This window comes from Phymastichus coffea, unplaced genomic scaffold, assembly GCF_024137745.1.
Source record: "Phymastichus coffea isolate CEN01 unplaced genomic scaffold, Cenicafe_Pcof_1.1 PCOF00003, whole genome shotgun sequence".
NCBI lineage: Eukaryota > Metazoa > Arthropoda > Insecta > Hymenoptera > Eulophidae > Phymastichus > Phymastichus coffea.
The window spans coordinates 8,395,406-8,413,405 of NW_026706814.1; the positions used below are offsets into that span (position 1 = coordinate 8,395,406).

The 18,000-nt window shown below is 34.4% G+C and overlaps 2 protein-coding genes across 5 annotated transcripts in view; both read left to right on the top strand.

Moving 5' to 3' along the window:
- LOC131664074 (potassium voltage-gated channel protein Shaker) overlaps positions 1-18,000 on the top strand; it is a 1,178,399-nt gene that overhangs the window by 468,554 nt on the left and 691,845 nt on the right. The gene's annotated exons all lie outside the window — the stretch shown is intronic.
- LOC131664096 (uncharacterized) lies at positions 3,859-7,726 on the top strand. The gene is made up of 5 exons (XM_058934963.1): positions 3,859-3,977; positions 4,522-6,376; positions 6,516-6,705; positions 6,845-7,058; positions 7,335-7,726. Exons 1-2 carry the CDS (start codon positions 3,872-3,874, stop codon positions 5,877-5,879), a joined length of 1,464 nt encoding a protein of 487 aa, XP_058790946.1. The 5' UTR covers positions 3,859-3,871; the 3' UTR covers positions 5,880-6,376; positions 6,516-6,705; positions 6,845-7,058; positions 7,335-7,726.

Below are 18,000 nucleotides of genomic sequence, written 5' to 3' on the forward strand. Positions count from 1 at the left end.
TTTGTCCTTTCAAATGGAACCCTATTTTTGACAACGGTATTCGAAAGAGCGGGAAATTTTACGTCCAGAAATGTGTTCGGATCATAAGTCATCGATAAACCAATAACTCGATAACCTAATAACTTTGACCCTCTGTCGGTTGAGTATAGTCTTGTATAGTTTCAGACCTTTGCTGGAAATAATGAAGTTGACCTGAGTACATTTTTGAACGTAAAATTTTCCTCTCTTTCGAATGCCATTACAGATCATACTCAAGGTCACATTTAACGTCACCAATGGATTCCCGGTAAAAAGTTGCTTCAAGTATAACCTTGATCATTTTGGAAAGTTACTTTGTCTGGACAATTTTTTGAGTATTTTGTTACTTTTTGGAGACCCTGTATAATAAAAGTTATGAATTTATATTCATTTTTTTAATAGAACGTCTTGAACATTCTGAAACGTAGCTGCGTTCCATTTCGTTTCCTTATTCTTAAAGGAAAGTGGGCATGTAGGAACATATGCATTTTCGATTGGGTTTACGGATACAAAGTGGAACATAGCCCATGGTAACTTTCACTTCAAACTTACAATTAAATTTAATCGTTCACATGGAAACGTCTGTTCTTATCTATTGAAAATTAGAATGTTTTTTTATTTTCTGCTCAAATACTGTGAAATAGTTGTTATTACCATTATTTTAGTGAAAAAATTTAATCTTATATTTTATTATTAAAATGAATTGTATACAATTTTTTATTGTTAGAATTGTAATAGTATATTTTTCAGTAAATAATGTTTATGAAATTATACCATAAACGTTATCAGAATTGTTCTTATAATCTTTGATTTATTATAAATCTAATATTATTAAGCTAGAAAATATGATTTAAATAGTATAACATTTGTTGAGAAATGAAAATGTTAATCCATTCTTTTAGTATTTTCAATATATTGAGCAATTAATAACCAAATATTCTTGGATCCAATTACAGCTCTACTATTTCATGATTATTGCTCAAAGGTTCTGCCTTCAGAAACTGATGCTCCAGATAAGGAAAATATGAATGTTATGGTTAAGTCAACCAATCAGGAGACACCATCAAGAAAGTGTAAGCGCAAAAGTTTATAATATTATTCATATAGATTAAGAACTTATTTCCAAACATTTAAAATAAATATTGATTTATATGGTGTTAGTAAGTTTTAATAAAAAAATCTCTCTAAAATAAGTAAAATAGGTTTTAAAGCATGAAAATTTCTAAAAAAATAGAATATCAATCATCTTGCAAACATGAACAGCGTATTCTTCCCATGGGCAGACTTGTTCTCGACTTAATTGGTTAAACCATTAATTAATATTATCAAGAAAACTAGATGAGTTACTTATACTTCTTTACACAAGGGTTACAAATATTTTCGTATACAATACGAGTTCTGAGCTGATTTGTAACTCTTTTTTGTATTTCTTGAAAATCGATATCATTTCTTCTTTCTTTGTTAGAATTAAAGATCTTTTTTAATAATTTTCTTAGGGATAAACCAAGGTACGTTAGCGAGGATCTCGAGGGTCTCAAATTGGAATCGATAATAGTCTGAAAATTGATCGGTACACAAGAAGTTTATTTTCAAGAATAAGTTGAGATTTTCTCGAATCAATTAATACATTTTTCTAAGTTTAAGATTTAGCTGTTTTTGTTGTCTTAATAATCCCTTTAATTTAGAATACGATGCATTCCTCGATATTCTGATTGGTTACTTTGAGCAATATTTTTACCGTCCATAAAGAGACCAGCGGAATGGTTTTTTTTAAATGTGATCGTTACGTTATTACATTTGTTCTCTCTCATTCGCTCTTATTTTTCAGTTTTTAGCCAAATTTGAATCTTAATGAAATATCTGTATAGTAAAGAAGGTTTCATTGCATTCTTCTTCTGTGGTCAACCGTGCTGAATTGTCTGCATATGTTCTTGTTGTGATATTTCACCTCACTTGAATATTGACTGTGTAGACTTGTATATAAAATGGGATACAGGCCACTTCCTTGTGGAATACCTGCCTTGATTGAGAATTTATTTGTAATGTAATCAACGACTTAAATTCTGAAGTTAATGTTAGTTACGTACGATTCTGATAGCAGTGCCTCCATGAGCTTCATTGCCAAGATTATCAGACTGATAACCAATATAATTTAAGTTTTTAAAATAATGCTTACTTCTAAAAAGAGGTTTTTATGATCACATCTATTTCTTTACGAGTGAGATAATTTTCAATTTCTAGTTTTCATTGACTCAATCCGTTAGCACTTGAAATAGCTATTTTGAATTTATCATTTATTTTGGTATTTTGTTAATCAGAGCTCTCAATAGAATCAACATCGTCTCCATTTTATCCATGAGATTTTCAATCATTATTTCTAGCTTATTGTCACGATTTACTTCATTTGGTACTAGTTGGTAAGCAGTACCGGTTATTAAATTTGAATAGAATCTGTTTGTTTATCTGCCGCACCTTGAGCGTATATAAAATTAGAATTTACTGCTTAGCTTGTTAATTCTATTACTAGCTACGATTTACATCGCTCCCTGACTGTCGCTCGGTAGTGTGCATTGTTTATTTGACACTTGATTGGACTTATATTCTTTCTACAGTATTGAATAGCTTGTTTATCTTTAATATTTTTAAGTTGTTGTTGCGAATAACCAGTTGCATTGTGAAAAGTGGCGTTGGGCATTTATAATATTCTATGAATATTAGTATGATAAGTATAGCTATTATTACCTATACTATTAAGTAATTCTTAGAAAGGTCTGATATTTTCCACTTTCTCTACATAAATCGATGGAGATTTGAATGTCTAAACTATGTCCTCTTCATTTTGACATCTTTCTCTTTCTTTAATCTCTCAACAGTTCAAATTGGTAGACAGTTACAGTTGGTGTGGCGTCTGTACGTAAAACGTTTGGGCTTTTGATTACTATTTATGAACTATGCCTCAGCCGTTTACCACCTACCTCTTACCAGCTTTTTTTTCATTTTTTGATGGCATGAGATCCATTTGTATGTCATTTCGGCTTGGATTTTAATTTCACTTCTGAATTTGCTTGTGATTAGTTACACATAAATACTGAATGAAAGATGATACGATTAGCGCGACAACTACTACCAATATTAACTTGTGTATCACTTTCAATTTCTGTATTAGTTTCTCGTACTTAGGCATATGTAACTACGTCCACTCAGTATGAAATTTTACTAAAGGTTCATTATTTAATAATTAATGATATTTCTTTGTAATTAAAAATCAAACCCGCCAAGATAATGTTTAAAGCTTGACTTTTTCTAGTGACTAATATTTTAATGGTAATAGAGAAAAATCATATCAATTCCTGCTATACATGCATCATTTTTAAAAAAATTTTATTTTTTGACATTTGACACTTTACTTAAATACAAATAGTCATATGATTATATAAAAAATTTTAATAATTTCCATTTAGATGATGACATAACAAACAAAATTAAGAAGAGGTTGTATACTTCAAATAGTTTAGTATCATTAGAAGAAAATACTTGCAATGTTGGAAACGATGCTGTAAATTCTGAAAAAAATAATGATTCACCAGAAGAAGCAATCAAAAACCGGCCATTTAAGCGTAGAAAAATTGAGAGTGATGACGAAGATGGCGATGGTAATAAATACAATCCATAAGTATTTTATGATTTATTTTCGCTTCTAAATAATTATAATTCGACATTCATTTTTTTAGATCCAAGAGATAGGTCATACGAGCCTTCAGGTATTATCAATTAATTGTTTTCAAATGACACGTTATTACTGTATATATATATATATATATGTTTTTATTCATTAGAACATGATGAAAGTGACATGGAAGATTATGAAGAAAACGATGACAATAACATAGAGAACGTCGTACCAAATTCAAAGTCACAATCGCCACTAGATTCAGCTTGTAAATCATCCACTCGAAAAGGTAATTGAAAGATTTTTTTGTTTATGTTTCTCAATTTCATTAGAAATATCTGAATTATAAAATAAGTCATTAGTTGAACAATAGATCAACATATTATGAAAACTGACATTAGTAAAAAAAGCGAATAAATTCTTAGTCTACATATGTAGGGTATCCAAAAAGTATGGATACTCCCAGAAACTTTCCAAGTCAAATATTTTTCTCAACAGTAAATTCTTTTTCTAACTTTTTACGAGAAATCCATTGGTTTCTTTAAATTTGACCTTCAACGTGACCTCCGAGTTTATTTCAAAGTTAAATTTCATTTTTAAAGAGATATCTATTTCTTGACAACAGTAGTCGAAAGAACGGGAATCACCTTAACATTTTTTAAAAAATATTTCATTTGGTATATTTTTGGGGAATTTACTTAACTTATAATTTCATTTATAATATTCAATTCAGTGTTCTCATAATCCATTCATCATTTACATTGTTAGTATCACTATAAATTTCCATTTTTATAATATCTATTATTATTATTAAACAATCATATAATTTTTAGTGATAGATTTAAATTTATCTAAAATCTTGAAGCGACGAAGCCTAACAAACAAATCTAAAGAATTGAATGAAATTAAAAAAAGTTCAGGGACTTATACATGTCCCTTCTGCCATAAGAATTTTGTTAAATTGCCACCACATCTTGAGGCCATGCATTCTGATGAACCCGAAGTAAAAGAATTTATCGGTATGAAACCAAAGTCACTTGAACGTTTTTGGTTATTGAAAATGTTACTAAACAGAGGACGCGATTATCGAAACGAAATCTCTGATAATTTAGAGGTTTGTAGAATTCCTTTGGCAGGTAAAAGACAGCCTAAAAAAGTGATTGAAGATAACGCGAAACTGCAAGAGCAAAATAAAAATGGAGATGAAAATAAAGTTATAGTAAATAACACGGCAAATGAAAAAGAAGTCGTTAAAAAAGAAGTTAAGCCGAGTGATTATGCAAAATGCCCCAATTGTCACGGCTCATATATTCGTAAAAGATTAGCTACACATGTTAAAAAGTGTATTAATCAAGACAAACTCAAAGGAAATGTTAATTTGAAAACTTATATTAAAGGATCGAATCTGAAAATTCATGTTTGTGCTACCGAAGAGACTGCCAAATTGATGTGTGCTTTGAGATCAGATTCTATAGGAGATGTACTTTTGAAAGACCGTTTAATCATCTTATATGTAAATATGCGTTTAAAAAAGTACGAAAATGCTATTAGGAAACGTTCCATGTTAACACAAATACGACAAGAGGCTCGATTAATTGGACGTATGACAGAAGAGTTACTTCTTTTATGTGACGATATTCAGGAGTTAGGAGACGCATTTACCTTAAATACTTCAGCAAAATATGAAGCAGCAATAGAGGCAGTAGCAGGCAAAGCAACTACTGGTATCTACCAGCACCCTTCAAATGCAACACAACTTGCCAGTTTTACTGATGATTTAATAAAATTACAATTAGATTATTTGAACGAACAACTTGAATTAAACGAAAGTAATCTAGAAATCGTAAGAAGTCTTGAAAAGAAAAAAAATAAATGCATTTCATTTCAAAATAGATTTGAAGTAGATATAAGAAGTTCCTTAACGAAAAAAGCTTCACAGTCTACAGTGAGGCATGTAGCTGACAAAGAAGTGTTAGAAACTAGTTCGGAAGATGTAACAAGGTTTTATACGTATGCTCTAAAGATGAGAAAAGAAGCTCGGGAGTCTTTAGAAAAGGACGGCTTTACGAAAAAAGCTTGGGAACAGCTTGGCGAAAGCCAGCTATTAATTTCGCTCATTTTTAATCGCAAGCGTGTCGGTGACATGGCGTATTTTGAAACACGCTACTATAACAAAAAAAAAGTATTGTAGAAACTATGCCAGAAGTTTATAATAAACTAGATAATGAAAGTCAGTTATTGGGCAAAACATATAAGCACGTATATACACTAGCAAAGCGATCACGTATAGTTTCACTACTACTTTCATCAGAAGATGAAGAGTGCTACGAATTATTTTACTCATTTAGAAATATTGCTAGAGTTCCTAAAGAAAATCCGTATGTTTTCGGTTTACCTAGTTCAAATTTAGTTGAGGAGTTTAAAGTTCCCGAACCCTGTGGAATAATACGCAGATATTCTGAGCAATGCGGAGCAGAGCATCCGGAAAGTCTTCGAGGAACTGCGATGCGTAAACACATAGCAACGTTATGTGCTTTATTAAATTTATCAGAACGCGATTACGAAGAACTAGCTATTTCTTGGGTCACCGCTTAGACATCCATAAGCAGGTATACCGACAGCCACAGATCGTTCACGTCGTTACTCAAATTTCCAAATTATTGGAAATGGGTATGACAGAAAACGAAGGTAACTAATTCTTGATGACACTAAATTTACTATCGAAGATTGATAACTTACATTGTTGCTTTTGTTTTACTTTTGAAGCATCTTTTGTTTCATTTTACGAGAAATCATATAAATAAAACTTTATATATTAAATTTTCAGATGCAACCAATAGTTTAAAAATATCTGCAAAATCACAGTTAGATTTGACTACCGAAGTTGAACAAATAATAAAAAACATTGAGAAAACAATTCAAAATCAATTCAGTAACAAAAGTTACTTGTGATAATTCTTCCACGTTAGATTCTGCACTTAAAATATCATTACCAGTTGTCATGACAGAAAACGAAGGTAACTAATTCTTGATGACACTAAATTTACTATCGAAGATTGATAACTTACATTGTTGCTTTTGTTTTACTTTTGAAGCATCTTTTGTTTCATTTTACGAGAAATCATATAAATAAAACTTTATATATTAAATTTTCAGATGCAACCAATAGTTTAAAAATATCTGCAAAATCACAGTTAGATTTGACTACCGAAGTTGAACAAATAATAAAAAACATTGAGAAAACAATTCAAAATCAATTCAGTAACAAAAGTTACTTGTGATAATTCTTCCACGTTAGATTCTGCACTTAAAATATCATTACCAGTTGTCCGTCAGTCTTCAAAATCTTCAGGATCTGGTAAAACTAAACGTAAGACCGTCATACTTTTTAAATATTTATATTCCATATAAATTAGTTAATGTACGACTTTGTATTCTTGTATTAGTTTGGAATCTAAATATATTACTCATTGTTAATTTCCCTAACGGAAGTAAATTTTGCAATCTATTATTTTGTTAATGATAAGAAAGATTTTTTATCATATGAATCATCTGATTCTACTAAAATTTTTGAATTTATTAAGATACTATTAAATCTTCTTAAGTGAAGGGATTTTATTAACAATGTTTCATTGTACTATTTCAGAATTAAGTAAACGTAGGTGGCAAAAGGAAGAACTTGAAATCATACAAAATTATTTTAGAAATGAAATAATAGATAGCAAATTGAAGATATGTGGCTCGAAAATTTCAAAAATGCTCCGCGAAAATCAGCAAATATTTTTCAACCGAGATGTTGCTTCAACGCGAACATGTATCCATTCGTTAAGAAAACAGATATCTACAGAAGAATGTGTAAACAATAATTCAAGTTCAAAGAGAAACATGGTACCATCTAAAATTTATGAAACGTTTGAGCACCACATAAAAAAAAAAACTATACCTACCGAAAAAGACTGTCTGAAAGCAATGGAGTCGTCCTTTTACAGAGATTATTCAGTTCGACGTATTCAAAAATGTGTGAAAGAGGCACATAAAATGTCCTCTACTGACTAATATTACTATTTTTATTTTATAATATTTATTTTATTATTGATTTTGTTTATATAGTTTAAGTTGATATATAACAGATTGTATTCAACTGAGAGAATCAAAACATAATGTAAAACTCTATAACATTTATTTTATGTACATTAAAAATGTACTTTTTCGCTTTTTCAAAGATTTTAACTAATCATATAACATAAATTATTATTTATTATTCTAATTGAAAAGATCTAAAAATGTGTAAGAAACACACTTGTAAAATCCTCATACTGACTGAGGCGATAATTTGTACGTTAATTATTTACGTTTAAAATGTACTTTTATTTAGTTTTTCAAAGAGATATGTGAAATATGATTATCACGCAGATGTTATTAGACTTTAAATTTTCTACGTTTTTATGATATAATAAATATTAACACATTCTTATAACGCAAATTGTGTTTCTCTATTTGTGAGTATTTATAAATAAACTAAAACAAGATTGTCTCTTTCTCTCTTCCTCAACTTACATAATCCTCCGCGGCGCAGAAGTACTCCTTACAAGAACATACAGAAATACAATAATTATAAAAAATATATTTATGCAATGAAAGCTAAAGACATATAACGAGGATCATTCCCGTTCGTTATAACACGTGAAATATAAATAAAAATATAAACTTCTTAACCATTTATTCCTCAGTTAATTGAATATATGTAATCTCCACGACCAAATATACTTAAAAATACAAGAAAAGTCAATTTCAATAAGTACCTTTGAATCGATCTGTAATTATACTACAATAGTATATATATGTCACTCATTTTATAAACTAACACGAAAATTATAGAAGTTATTTTTCTACCACTACCAAAAAACAGATATCAATAGATGTCTTGAATTATCATTAATTTTCAACTAATCATTTAAATTTTATTGCGTGATCCGATATCTATTTCTTATAAACTTCTCGAAGTCAATATGCCATTGTTCTTACAGCCTCCCATCAGAGCGGTATAACCTCATCGGTAACACTCATACAGAAGAAACTAAAACTGAAGAGAAGTTCAGAAAAAGAACTACTAGCAAAAGATCTTGTTGTCTTATGCTCCATATTGCTGGACACAAGTCAAAATATTTGAACAACGCTTATGCCTTGCTATTCACCACAATACTTATACAACTTTAGGCTCATTTGATCGCGTTTGATACATGTATTTTCGAGTTAACGAACATCACGCTTTTCCATAACACTCATACTTTATTAATTCTACGAAAATAGCTTCAGCACAATAAAGGTAAATAATAAAAACGGCACTTGACAATGTGTCGTAGGAAACGACTCTAGCCAGATATATATTTAAAAAACTAGTATAGCTTGAAAATAGGGAATGGAAAATTTCATATTCAATATGAGAGTCTCGCTGAAGTTAACTAAGCACTCTGCCAAATTCGAAGCGTGTTGAAGAAATGGCGTTTGGATCCGATTCGTCTGAAACGACTCTAACCCCGATATATATTTCCGTAAATTATACCAGTTCAGGTTAGAATAAGGAAAAACTTACAGTCTATCATATATCTAGAACTCACCGATGTTCAGCTAGCTATAGCTAAAGGTAAAAATTGTCTGTCATTCACAAATCATAGTCCGTATCATTGTGGATATTTTGAGTATTTGTACGGGTCAGCAATGTAAGATGTAAGGAGTAAGTCGCCTGAAACGGCTCTGGCTATACATATATTGTTTATTTCTTACATAACGTTAGTTTTAAAATAGAGGGTAATATTTCCAGTTACAAATGTTCAAAAAGATAAAGTTCAATGAGATATGGTTATCAGTACATTATTTCTGTGACGATTATGGAATATGTCGGTTATTAATTCAAATATAAAGTATTATTATAAAAAGAACTTTATTAATAATACAAGTAATAAAATAAGACAGCATGCAATGCATACATAAAAGTAGCACGTAATTAACACTGTTTATAAAAGCAAAGAAACACTGAATAACTTGATGTGAAAAACTGCCTTGTGAAAAACTGCGACTGTCTGTCGCGTCGGTTAGTTCCGTATTGAAGGTTTTGCACGGCATAAAACAAATCCTTCGTGACCTCTTGAGTAGAGACAGAAGGGGCAACAAGAATTCACCTTTCCTAGAAAAACATAAGCATCGCTGTCCCTTCCTCACTGATATAGAAGTGAACGTGTCGTTGTATTATTCCAACAGAATATCTCCTGGTTAATGGTCAAGAAATTGAGTGTTTGTACATGTAAGGATGGGAAACCACTTTTTTGCGTAGTCAGCAACGCGTTTTGGATGGCGTATGTTCTCTCCTACTACTAATGAAAATTATGATCGATAAGAAAACCCACCATATTAATAGCTGTATATAGAATCAATACAAAACACGCCATGTTGGTGCGAATGGAAATCACTTCTTGCAAACACGAGAGTCTCGCTGAAGTTAATTAAGCACTCTGCCAAATTCGAAGCGTGTTGAAGAAATGGCGTTTGAATCCGATTCGTCTGAAACGACTCTAACCCCGATATATATTTCCGTAAATTATACCAGTTCAGGTTAGAATAAGAAAAAACTTCCAGTCTATCATATATCTAGAACTCACCGATGTTCAGCTAGCTATAGCTAAAGGTAAAAATTGTCTGTCATTCACAAATCATAGTCCGTATCATTGTGGATATTTTGAGTATTTGTACGGGTCAGCAATGTAAGCTGTACGGAGTAAGTTGCCTGAAACGGCTCTGGCTATACATATATTGTTTATTTCTTAGATAACTTTAGTTTTAAAATAGAGGGTAATTTTTCCAGTTACAAATGTTCAAAAACATAAAGTTCAATGAGATATGGTTATCGGTACATTATATCTGTGACGATTATGGAATATCTCCTGGTTAATGGTCAAGAAATTGAGTATTTGTACATGTAAGGATGGGAAACCACTTTTTTGCGTAGTCAGCAACGCGTTTTTGATGGTGTATGTTCTCTCCAACTACTAATGAAAATTATGATCGATAAGAAAACCCACCATATTAATAGCTGTATATAGAATCAATACAAAACACGCCATATTGGTGCGAATGGAAATCACTTCTTGCAAACACGAGAGTCTCGCTGAAGTTAACTAAGCACTCTGCCAAATTCGAAGCGTGTTGAAGAAATGGCGCTTGGATCCGACTGGTGTGAAACGACTCTAACCCCGATATATATTTCCGTAAATTATACCAGTTCAGGTTAGAATAAGGAAAAACTTACAGTCTATCATATATCTAGAACTCACCGATGTTCAGCTAGCTATAGCTAAAGGTAAAAATTGTCTGTCATTCACAAATCATCGTCCGAATCATTGTGGATATTTTGAGTATTTGTACGGGTCAGCAATGTAAGCTGTACGGAGTAAGTCGCCTGAAACGGCTCTGGCCCGATATATATTTGCGATATAGACACAATAATAAATTAACAAAATTATTAATTTCTTAATAAATTTATTATTCTATTTGTATGCTACGTGTTAGTTGAAGCTTTACTTATTGGTAAAATGTTATTAGTGTTATTACAAATTGACTCTTTCAAAGTTTTATGTCTATTTAGGGGCACTGATGAGTTTAATTGAGTAGTATTTTTTTTGAGTCGTCCCATATGGGTTTTGCTCTGTTAAATATCTATTTTAAATCGATTCTCTACCCTCATAATTGGCTTTTATCAGAATATAGTTTTTATCCTGATTATATAATATTTAATTTTTCTTTAAATGAAGTAGATGCGAATCTGTTTGACATAAATTTGTTGAAATTTTTATATAACATGATAATCAGTTTCCTTTATTGATATTTTAAATTGTCAATCAGCTGATAACTTTTGTTTGAAGAATATAATCTCCTAGAGGTTTCACTTGGTTTATGAACTCGTTTCCGAAGACTTATAGATTATAGTCGCCTGTTTCGATTATAAGTCAGAAAACTAATTTATTGTTAAATGATCGGGATTTGTTATAGATTACCAACATTTATGAATCTATACACATCTATAATGTTATATTTAAAATCTATAAAAAGTCGTCTGAATCGATCTTTGACATACATATATATATATATATATATGTATATATATGTAGTTATACACAAAATGAATACGTGGAAATTTGCCAAATGGTAATTATTCCAAGTATTATTATTATTATAGAGAAATAGGTAAGAAGAAGACAAGTTTACACTAATGAACCTTGAGTTACTTACTTGTTAAATGTTTATTTATTATTATTATTAATAGACTTGTCCTTGAATTTATATAGTTATATAAATGTGTATATTGTTAAAATATTCGTCCAAGAAATATAATCCTTTTATTTTAGCTGGTCCTTATAATAACTGTTATCCTTGTAACAAGTAATTGTGCTGGAATTGGTCTGATCGTACGCTGTATACGTATATATATATATATATATATATATATATATATATATATATATATATATATATATATATATATATTAATAATAATGCGTTAATGAACGCTGTTACTTTCGTCGCGCGTATACGTTAATCGCTGATAGGAAGGATATAAATATACTGATTTTAGGAATTTAACGATAAATAAAAACTGATTGACAAGAAACTGAGATCAAAACTGTATGAAAAGAACTGAATAAAACTGTACGTAAATCTGAAGAGAATTATGGGGTGTACGACTGGTCGTGATTAGCTCTGGCACGAGACTGGCGTGTCAGGCGTGGACGATACAGTCATGCCGCGCGAGAGTGTTACTACGCCGTCACTGCATTACTACGCGGCCGCCGAACCGCCCACGCGTGCTTAACGTGTACAATTAATACGCGCGGCGCAATTATACATAATACTAATATATATAAGTTTTACATTACATTAATACATATATCAGGATTAAGTGAATTTTAAAAGTTGTCACTTAACAATTTTGCAGCAAGAATATCTTCCTTGGTCTTTCTTTTTCAATTTCTTCAATATTGTCATACCTTTAAACGCTGATTTCTTACTGCATGTATTTTAGACACATCCATGAAATTTATATTATTAATAAGGATGAAGAGAAAAATCTCAAAAGTGATTTTGAAGCAAAAGGAACTTCTCGATAACATACACCAAGCATAAATATTCTCTCTCCGATACCACGTAATTGCGCTCTGCATTGTTGAGGATGCGGCTGGCGAACTTAGTTATCCAATCTCCTCTATTAACTAACTATGCGAGAACTGCAGCGCTGCCCGTATTACTAATGTCTGTTTGGAATGAATTCTTCGTTAGGATCCAAGGACCTCGTTAGCGCTGAGGTTATGAGGGCTTTAATTCTCATGAAGGCCTCTTGTTACTTCCGGCTCCATACATACGGTACTCCTTTCCGGGAGAGTTTAATAAAGGACTCAGTGAGTGTATCGAAGTCCTCAATGAAACGCCGATACCATGATACCATGTTCATGAAACTACGCAGCTTCCGAACATTTTTAGGGGAAGAGTAGTCGACGATCGGCGTTCCTTCTAGGATTCAGGCCTGATACCTTCTCGGTTGAGCAAGACGCCTGGAAATCTCGTTTCCGATTTACAGAAGACGCTTTTCTCGGCGTTGACGCTCAAACTGATTCTTAATACACATTCAGGTGCTTCTTATACTCCTCAAACGTAATTGACATGATAATGATATCATCCAGGTATGCCAAAGCAAAAGGGCGTATCCAGCCCGATTACCGAGTATATCAGACGCTGGCAGGTGACTTCCGCGTATGAAAAGCTAAACACCATCTGACGAAACTGATAATGGCCCATATTAGGTACCGTAGACGCTGTTAAAGGGCGCGCTTTCGCATTCATCTTGATGATATGTCAAGCTGAGATCGAGCGTGGAACTATATTCGTACTTGGCGTCACATGACCGCAACAGTATATCCTACATAAACGAAATCGTATATGAGTCTGGCTCGGTAACTCGGTTTACCTCTCAGAAATTAATGTAGAAGTGATATTCACCCGCTCTCTTTGGCACCACAACGACCGGACACGACCATCCACTCTTCAAGGGCTCAATTATACTTGATTCCAGCATAGTGTGGAACGGTGCATTTTCTGTTCGACCTTCAGAGAGACAAAGTTACCTACAAAAAATACGTTTGCTTGATTAGAATGGAGCTTTTGACCTTGATATGGTACTCTGCATCCAAAGCGTAATACAGCATCTTTCCTAGAGCAAGCAGCATTCTATATACTATCTATCGAATCTCTGTTCTGTGCTCGTCCGTGGCATCGACAATGCCCGTAAAGACGTTTGCCTTGCGCCTTTTAATTACGGATATTTCCATCCTAACCAGCATCTGCTCGTCGCGTAAAAGAATGATATTTTAGGAGAAATCCGACATGACCTTGAACTCTGTCATGAATTTCATACCTACGTAGCACTTATTTGCTAATTAGAGAATTACTGCCACGCAGACAATTTTCGTTATTCTTTCGAAAGTAGACGGTAGCATAGGTGACCTATTATCGATTCCTGACTACCATTAAATAACTGGCAGTAGACTACGCTGATCACATATAACCTGGCTTCCAGTTCAGCAACAATTAACAGCCCCATAGCGTCCATCGTTGTAGGGGAAGTTTCCGAATCGTATAGAGCTCGAATTCGTTAACAACCAATCTTTATGTACAGCTACCATAGAGTCTCATCTCTTGGCTCAGACTCCTTCCACATGCTGCGGCTCTGACGAAACCCTTGCGCCGCTCCTATTATCGGGGACTCGGTATTTAAATCTGCCGAGACGGTGGGTTTGGTATGTATCACCTCTTCAGGATCGGTATGTAGACTCCGTTAGAATTCTGACTTTTCCGGACATTCGTATCGCCTTCCGTACCATGTTACTCTTTCTGCGCCTGGACTACAGTCGGCAGACGAGAGGTTCTCGGCTAATTGACAGAAATATACGCGTATTAGGGTCTTGCAGGGCATGATTTTTTACATGCGATCCTACAGCGGGGGCTTCCACTGAGGTTTCTTTTCAAGTTTGGCGTTTCTACCTGCTACCATAGTATGAACCTTTCGCAAAACTAAGTCACCTACCTGAAAAAGCACTTGATGCTTACCTCTATCATAATGCTTTTTTTGGTTCACCTATGTATCGTCAATATGCCTAGTTACTAAATCACGCAGCGCATTGAGACGCACTAATCTATTCTCCCACGCTTAAGTATCGATTTTTATAATTGGCGACTTTACCTTGACCTCATGATAGAGACTTCTGATTGGGTGTGGATCTCTGCGAAAATTCAGGAACGTTGGTGATACTTTGGTCGATGCCTGTGTTGCCATATTTATTACATGACGGAACTCATGTAAATATTGGTCACAACTATGGTGATCCTTATTTACAAATATCACGATCATCGTTTTAAGTGTCCGATTGACACCCTCTACCGGATGGCTCCATTGATGATACGCCGAACAGAATAAGTACTCGATACCGTACTGACTAAGCCTATCCTGAAAGATTTTGCACCGATAAGCCTTTGCATGGTCGCTAATTAATATATTCGGGCATTTTCCAACGGAAAAGGATCAACTTTTCGAATGCGGCGGCGAGAGCAGGACCATCTGCCGACCGTAGCGGTTTTAGTTCGACCCATTTAGTAAACAGGTCCTGAAACACAACGATGTATTTGAACCGGTTTTTACTACAGGGCAGTTCTACCACATCAATTGCTACTACTCCCCATGGTTTCTCTACCACTCGTTTGCCCATTAAGCCTTGCGGGGCTTGCTGGACTTCCTTATACCGATGGCATTGCTCACATTCGTCCACCAACGTCCTAACGTCGTATCACATATCCGGCCAATAGTATTTTCTAGCCACATGATTATATATCTTTCCGCGGCCAAAGTGTTCCCACGTTGGTTTACAATGAGCATCTTTTACGATGCGTTCTCTCAGTTCGAGTGGCATTACCATGCGTCAATACTCCTCGTGATTAGTCACTGGATCAAGCAAGTAGTCGAGCATGTGATGGTACAGGACATTATTCTCCACTCTCCAGTTTTCGAATTTTTACGATCTCTGGAATAGGTCTTTGATATGTTGAAGATACCAATTATCCTGCACTTCATCAAACGCGCCGACCTCAAGCTCACCCTCGAACCCGCGGGAAATAACGTCCGGCAGGTGATGCAGCACTCCTTTCTGGTGCATAATTTCACAGTCTAATTATTGAACTTCGAGCTACCATCTCTCTAGTCTACCTATTAATTCGTGTTTATTAAAGATCCTAGTTAACGTGCTATGATCCGTGACGATAATGAAGTGCGGCCCTTCTATGTACGGCCGAAGCTTCTTAACCGCAAAAAGTACCTCCAAAAACTCGATTACTTACCGTATAATTCTTCTCATCCGCATTAAGCATTCGACCGGTGTAGCATATAGGATGTTCGCCATCGTCTAACACTTGTACCAAATACACGCCTACTTCGAAGGAAGAGCCATCGCAGTGTGAATAAAAGAGACTTGAGAAATCGAGGCGTGCAAGTACCAGCACCTCTGTTAATGCGCGTTTCAACTTTTTTAATGCTATCTGCTGTTCGATCCCCCACTCCCATAGTTGGTTTTTGCGGGTCTTTAATATTGCTTTCGTATTCAATGAAACGCGCGCACCATCTTACCATATCGAGGAAACGACGCAATTGAGCGATATTACGCGGCGAAGGATATTTGGCGATCAGTTTGACATTTTCGTCGTCCGGATGTAAGCTTTTACCGTATAGCAAGTATCCTAAATAAGTTACCTCTGTACAAAAGAAATCGAACTTTTCTAAATTAATCTCTATGGCCCAAACAGCGCATCCGTGAACATGGTCGGAGCGTTTACGAAGCCGAATGCCATCCGCTTAAATTCCCAAAAACCTAAACCCAGCACAGCAAACGCCGTATACTGTTTGCTTTCCTCTGATAAGGGAATTTGCAAAAACGTGGCTTGCAAATCTATTTTTGATAGGTAGACTGCACCGCGAAGACTGTCTAGAATAGCATCTATTCTCGGTATTGGATATGTGTCTACTTTCGTTACCTTATTTACCGGTCGGAAATCTAAACAAAATCTATACTCGCTGTCTGATTTACGGATTATCATCGGCGCGTTACACCGTAGACTATTTGACGACCTGATTATTATAGATCTGTCCGCCTTTAGTCACATTAATGAGAAATCTGTTTTTAACTAACGAAATTAAAGCTTTATCTGATTCTTTTTTGGAAGGCCTAGCTAATCCTGAGCAACGCTCAGGCTCTTTCCTCACTGAAACGGATAGTGTGTTGGTACCGACGATCGCACAATTTCTGAACAAATGGCTCTCATCCTCAATCAAATCGCTATAAAAAATCTTCGCGGCCTGAGGCGATACCTGCTTCGACGTGAGCGTGGTGTCTCCGCCCGTTCTATCGCGTATCAAAATAACAAAATTGGTTGGTCGATGTTTTTTTTTCAGCGGCGATAGCCTTTGCTGAAACCTGCCCCGCTGAGGACGATTTTGCATTTTGCATCGGGCGTTCCCTTTGCAAGTTATATCACGTACCATCTTCGGTGAGCAAGTCTTCGAACCTAGCCGCTTGTCGCACGCTGTTTGGTTCCGACTTTTCGCGTATTATCACTTTTCGGTGCTCATGATTTGCCTCGACGTTATTCTGTTTCGTAGAGCGATCATTTAACTGTTCAGCCCTATTTTCAGTTATACTGAGGAAATTTTTGCGATTAAAATCTAACGTTCGAAGCTCAAACACTGAGAAGTGAATTCACCCTCACACCCAGTCCTTACTAACTTCCCTTCGCCCGTATCTGAACCTTCATATTCGATAAAATTACGCGTTTAAGTCTACGCCTTTTACTTAAACATTCTTTCCCCTATCAACCTTTTCTACAAGAGGCAGCGTATAACTGGTAGTTTGTGACGGGTTATCGCCTTCCTCGGTAGCTAGCTTCCTCTTTAAAGTACCGATCCTTTTTAGTACCCTTTTTACCTCTAACGCCCACTCGATCCATATTAAGTGGCCGACGACTTCCACGAAGGGGTTTCCCTGTCTTACTTGATTGCAAGTCGGACTGTCCCTAAAAATGAAACCGATGGTTCCACAAACATGGCATACTAGAGTAGCTTCTGCCGAACGCCTAGAGTAATTGTTCATATAATGCCCGGGTTGTCGGCATTTGTAGCAAGCTATGTTTTGCCTTACTCTAGCTAATGGACACTGTATCTTCTTGTG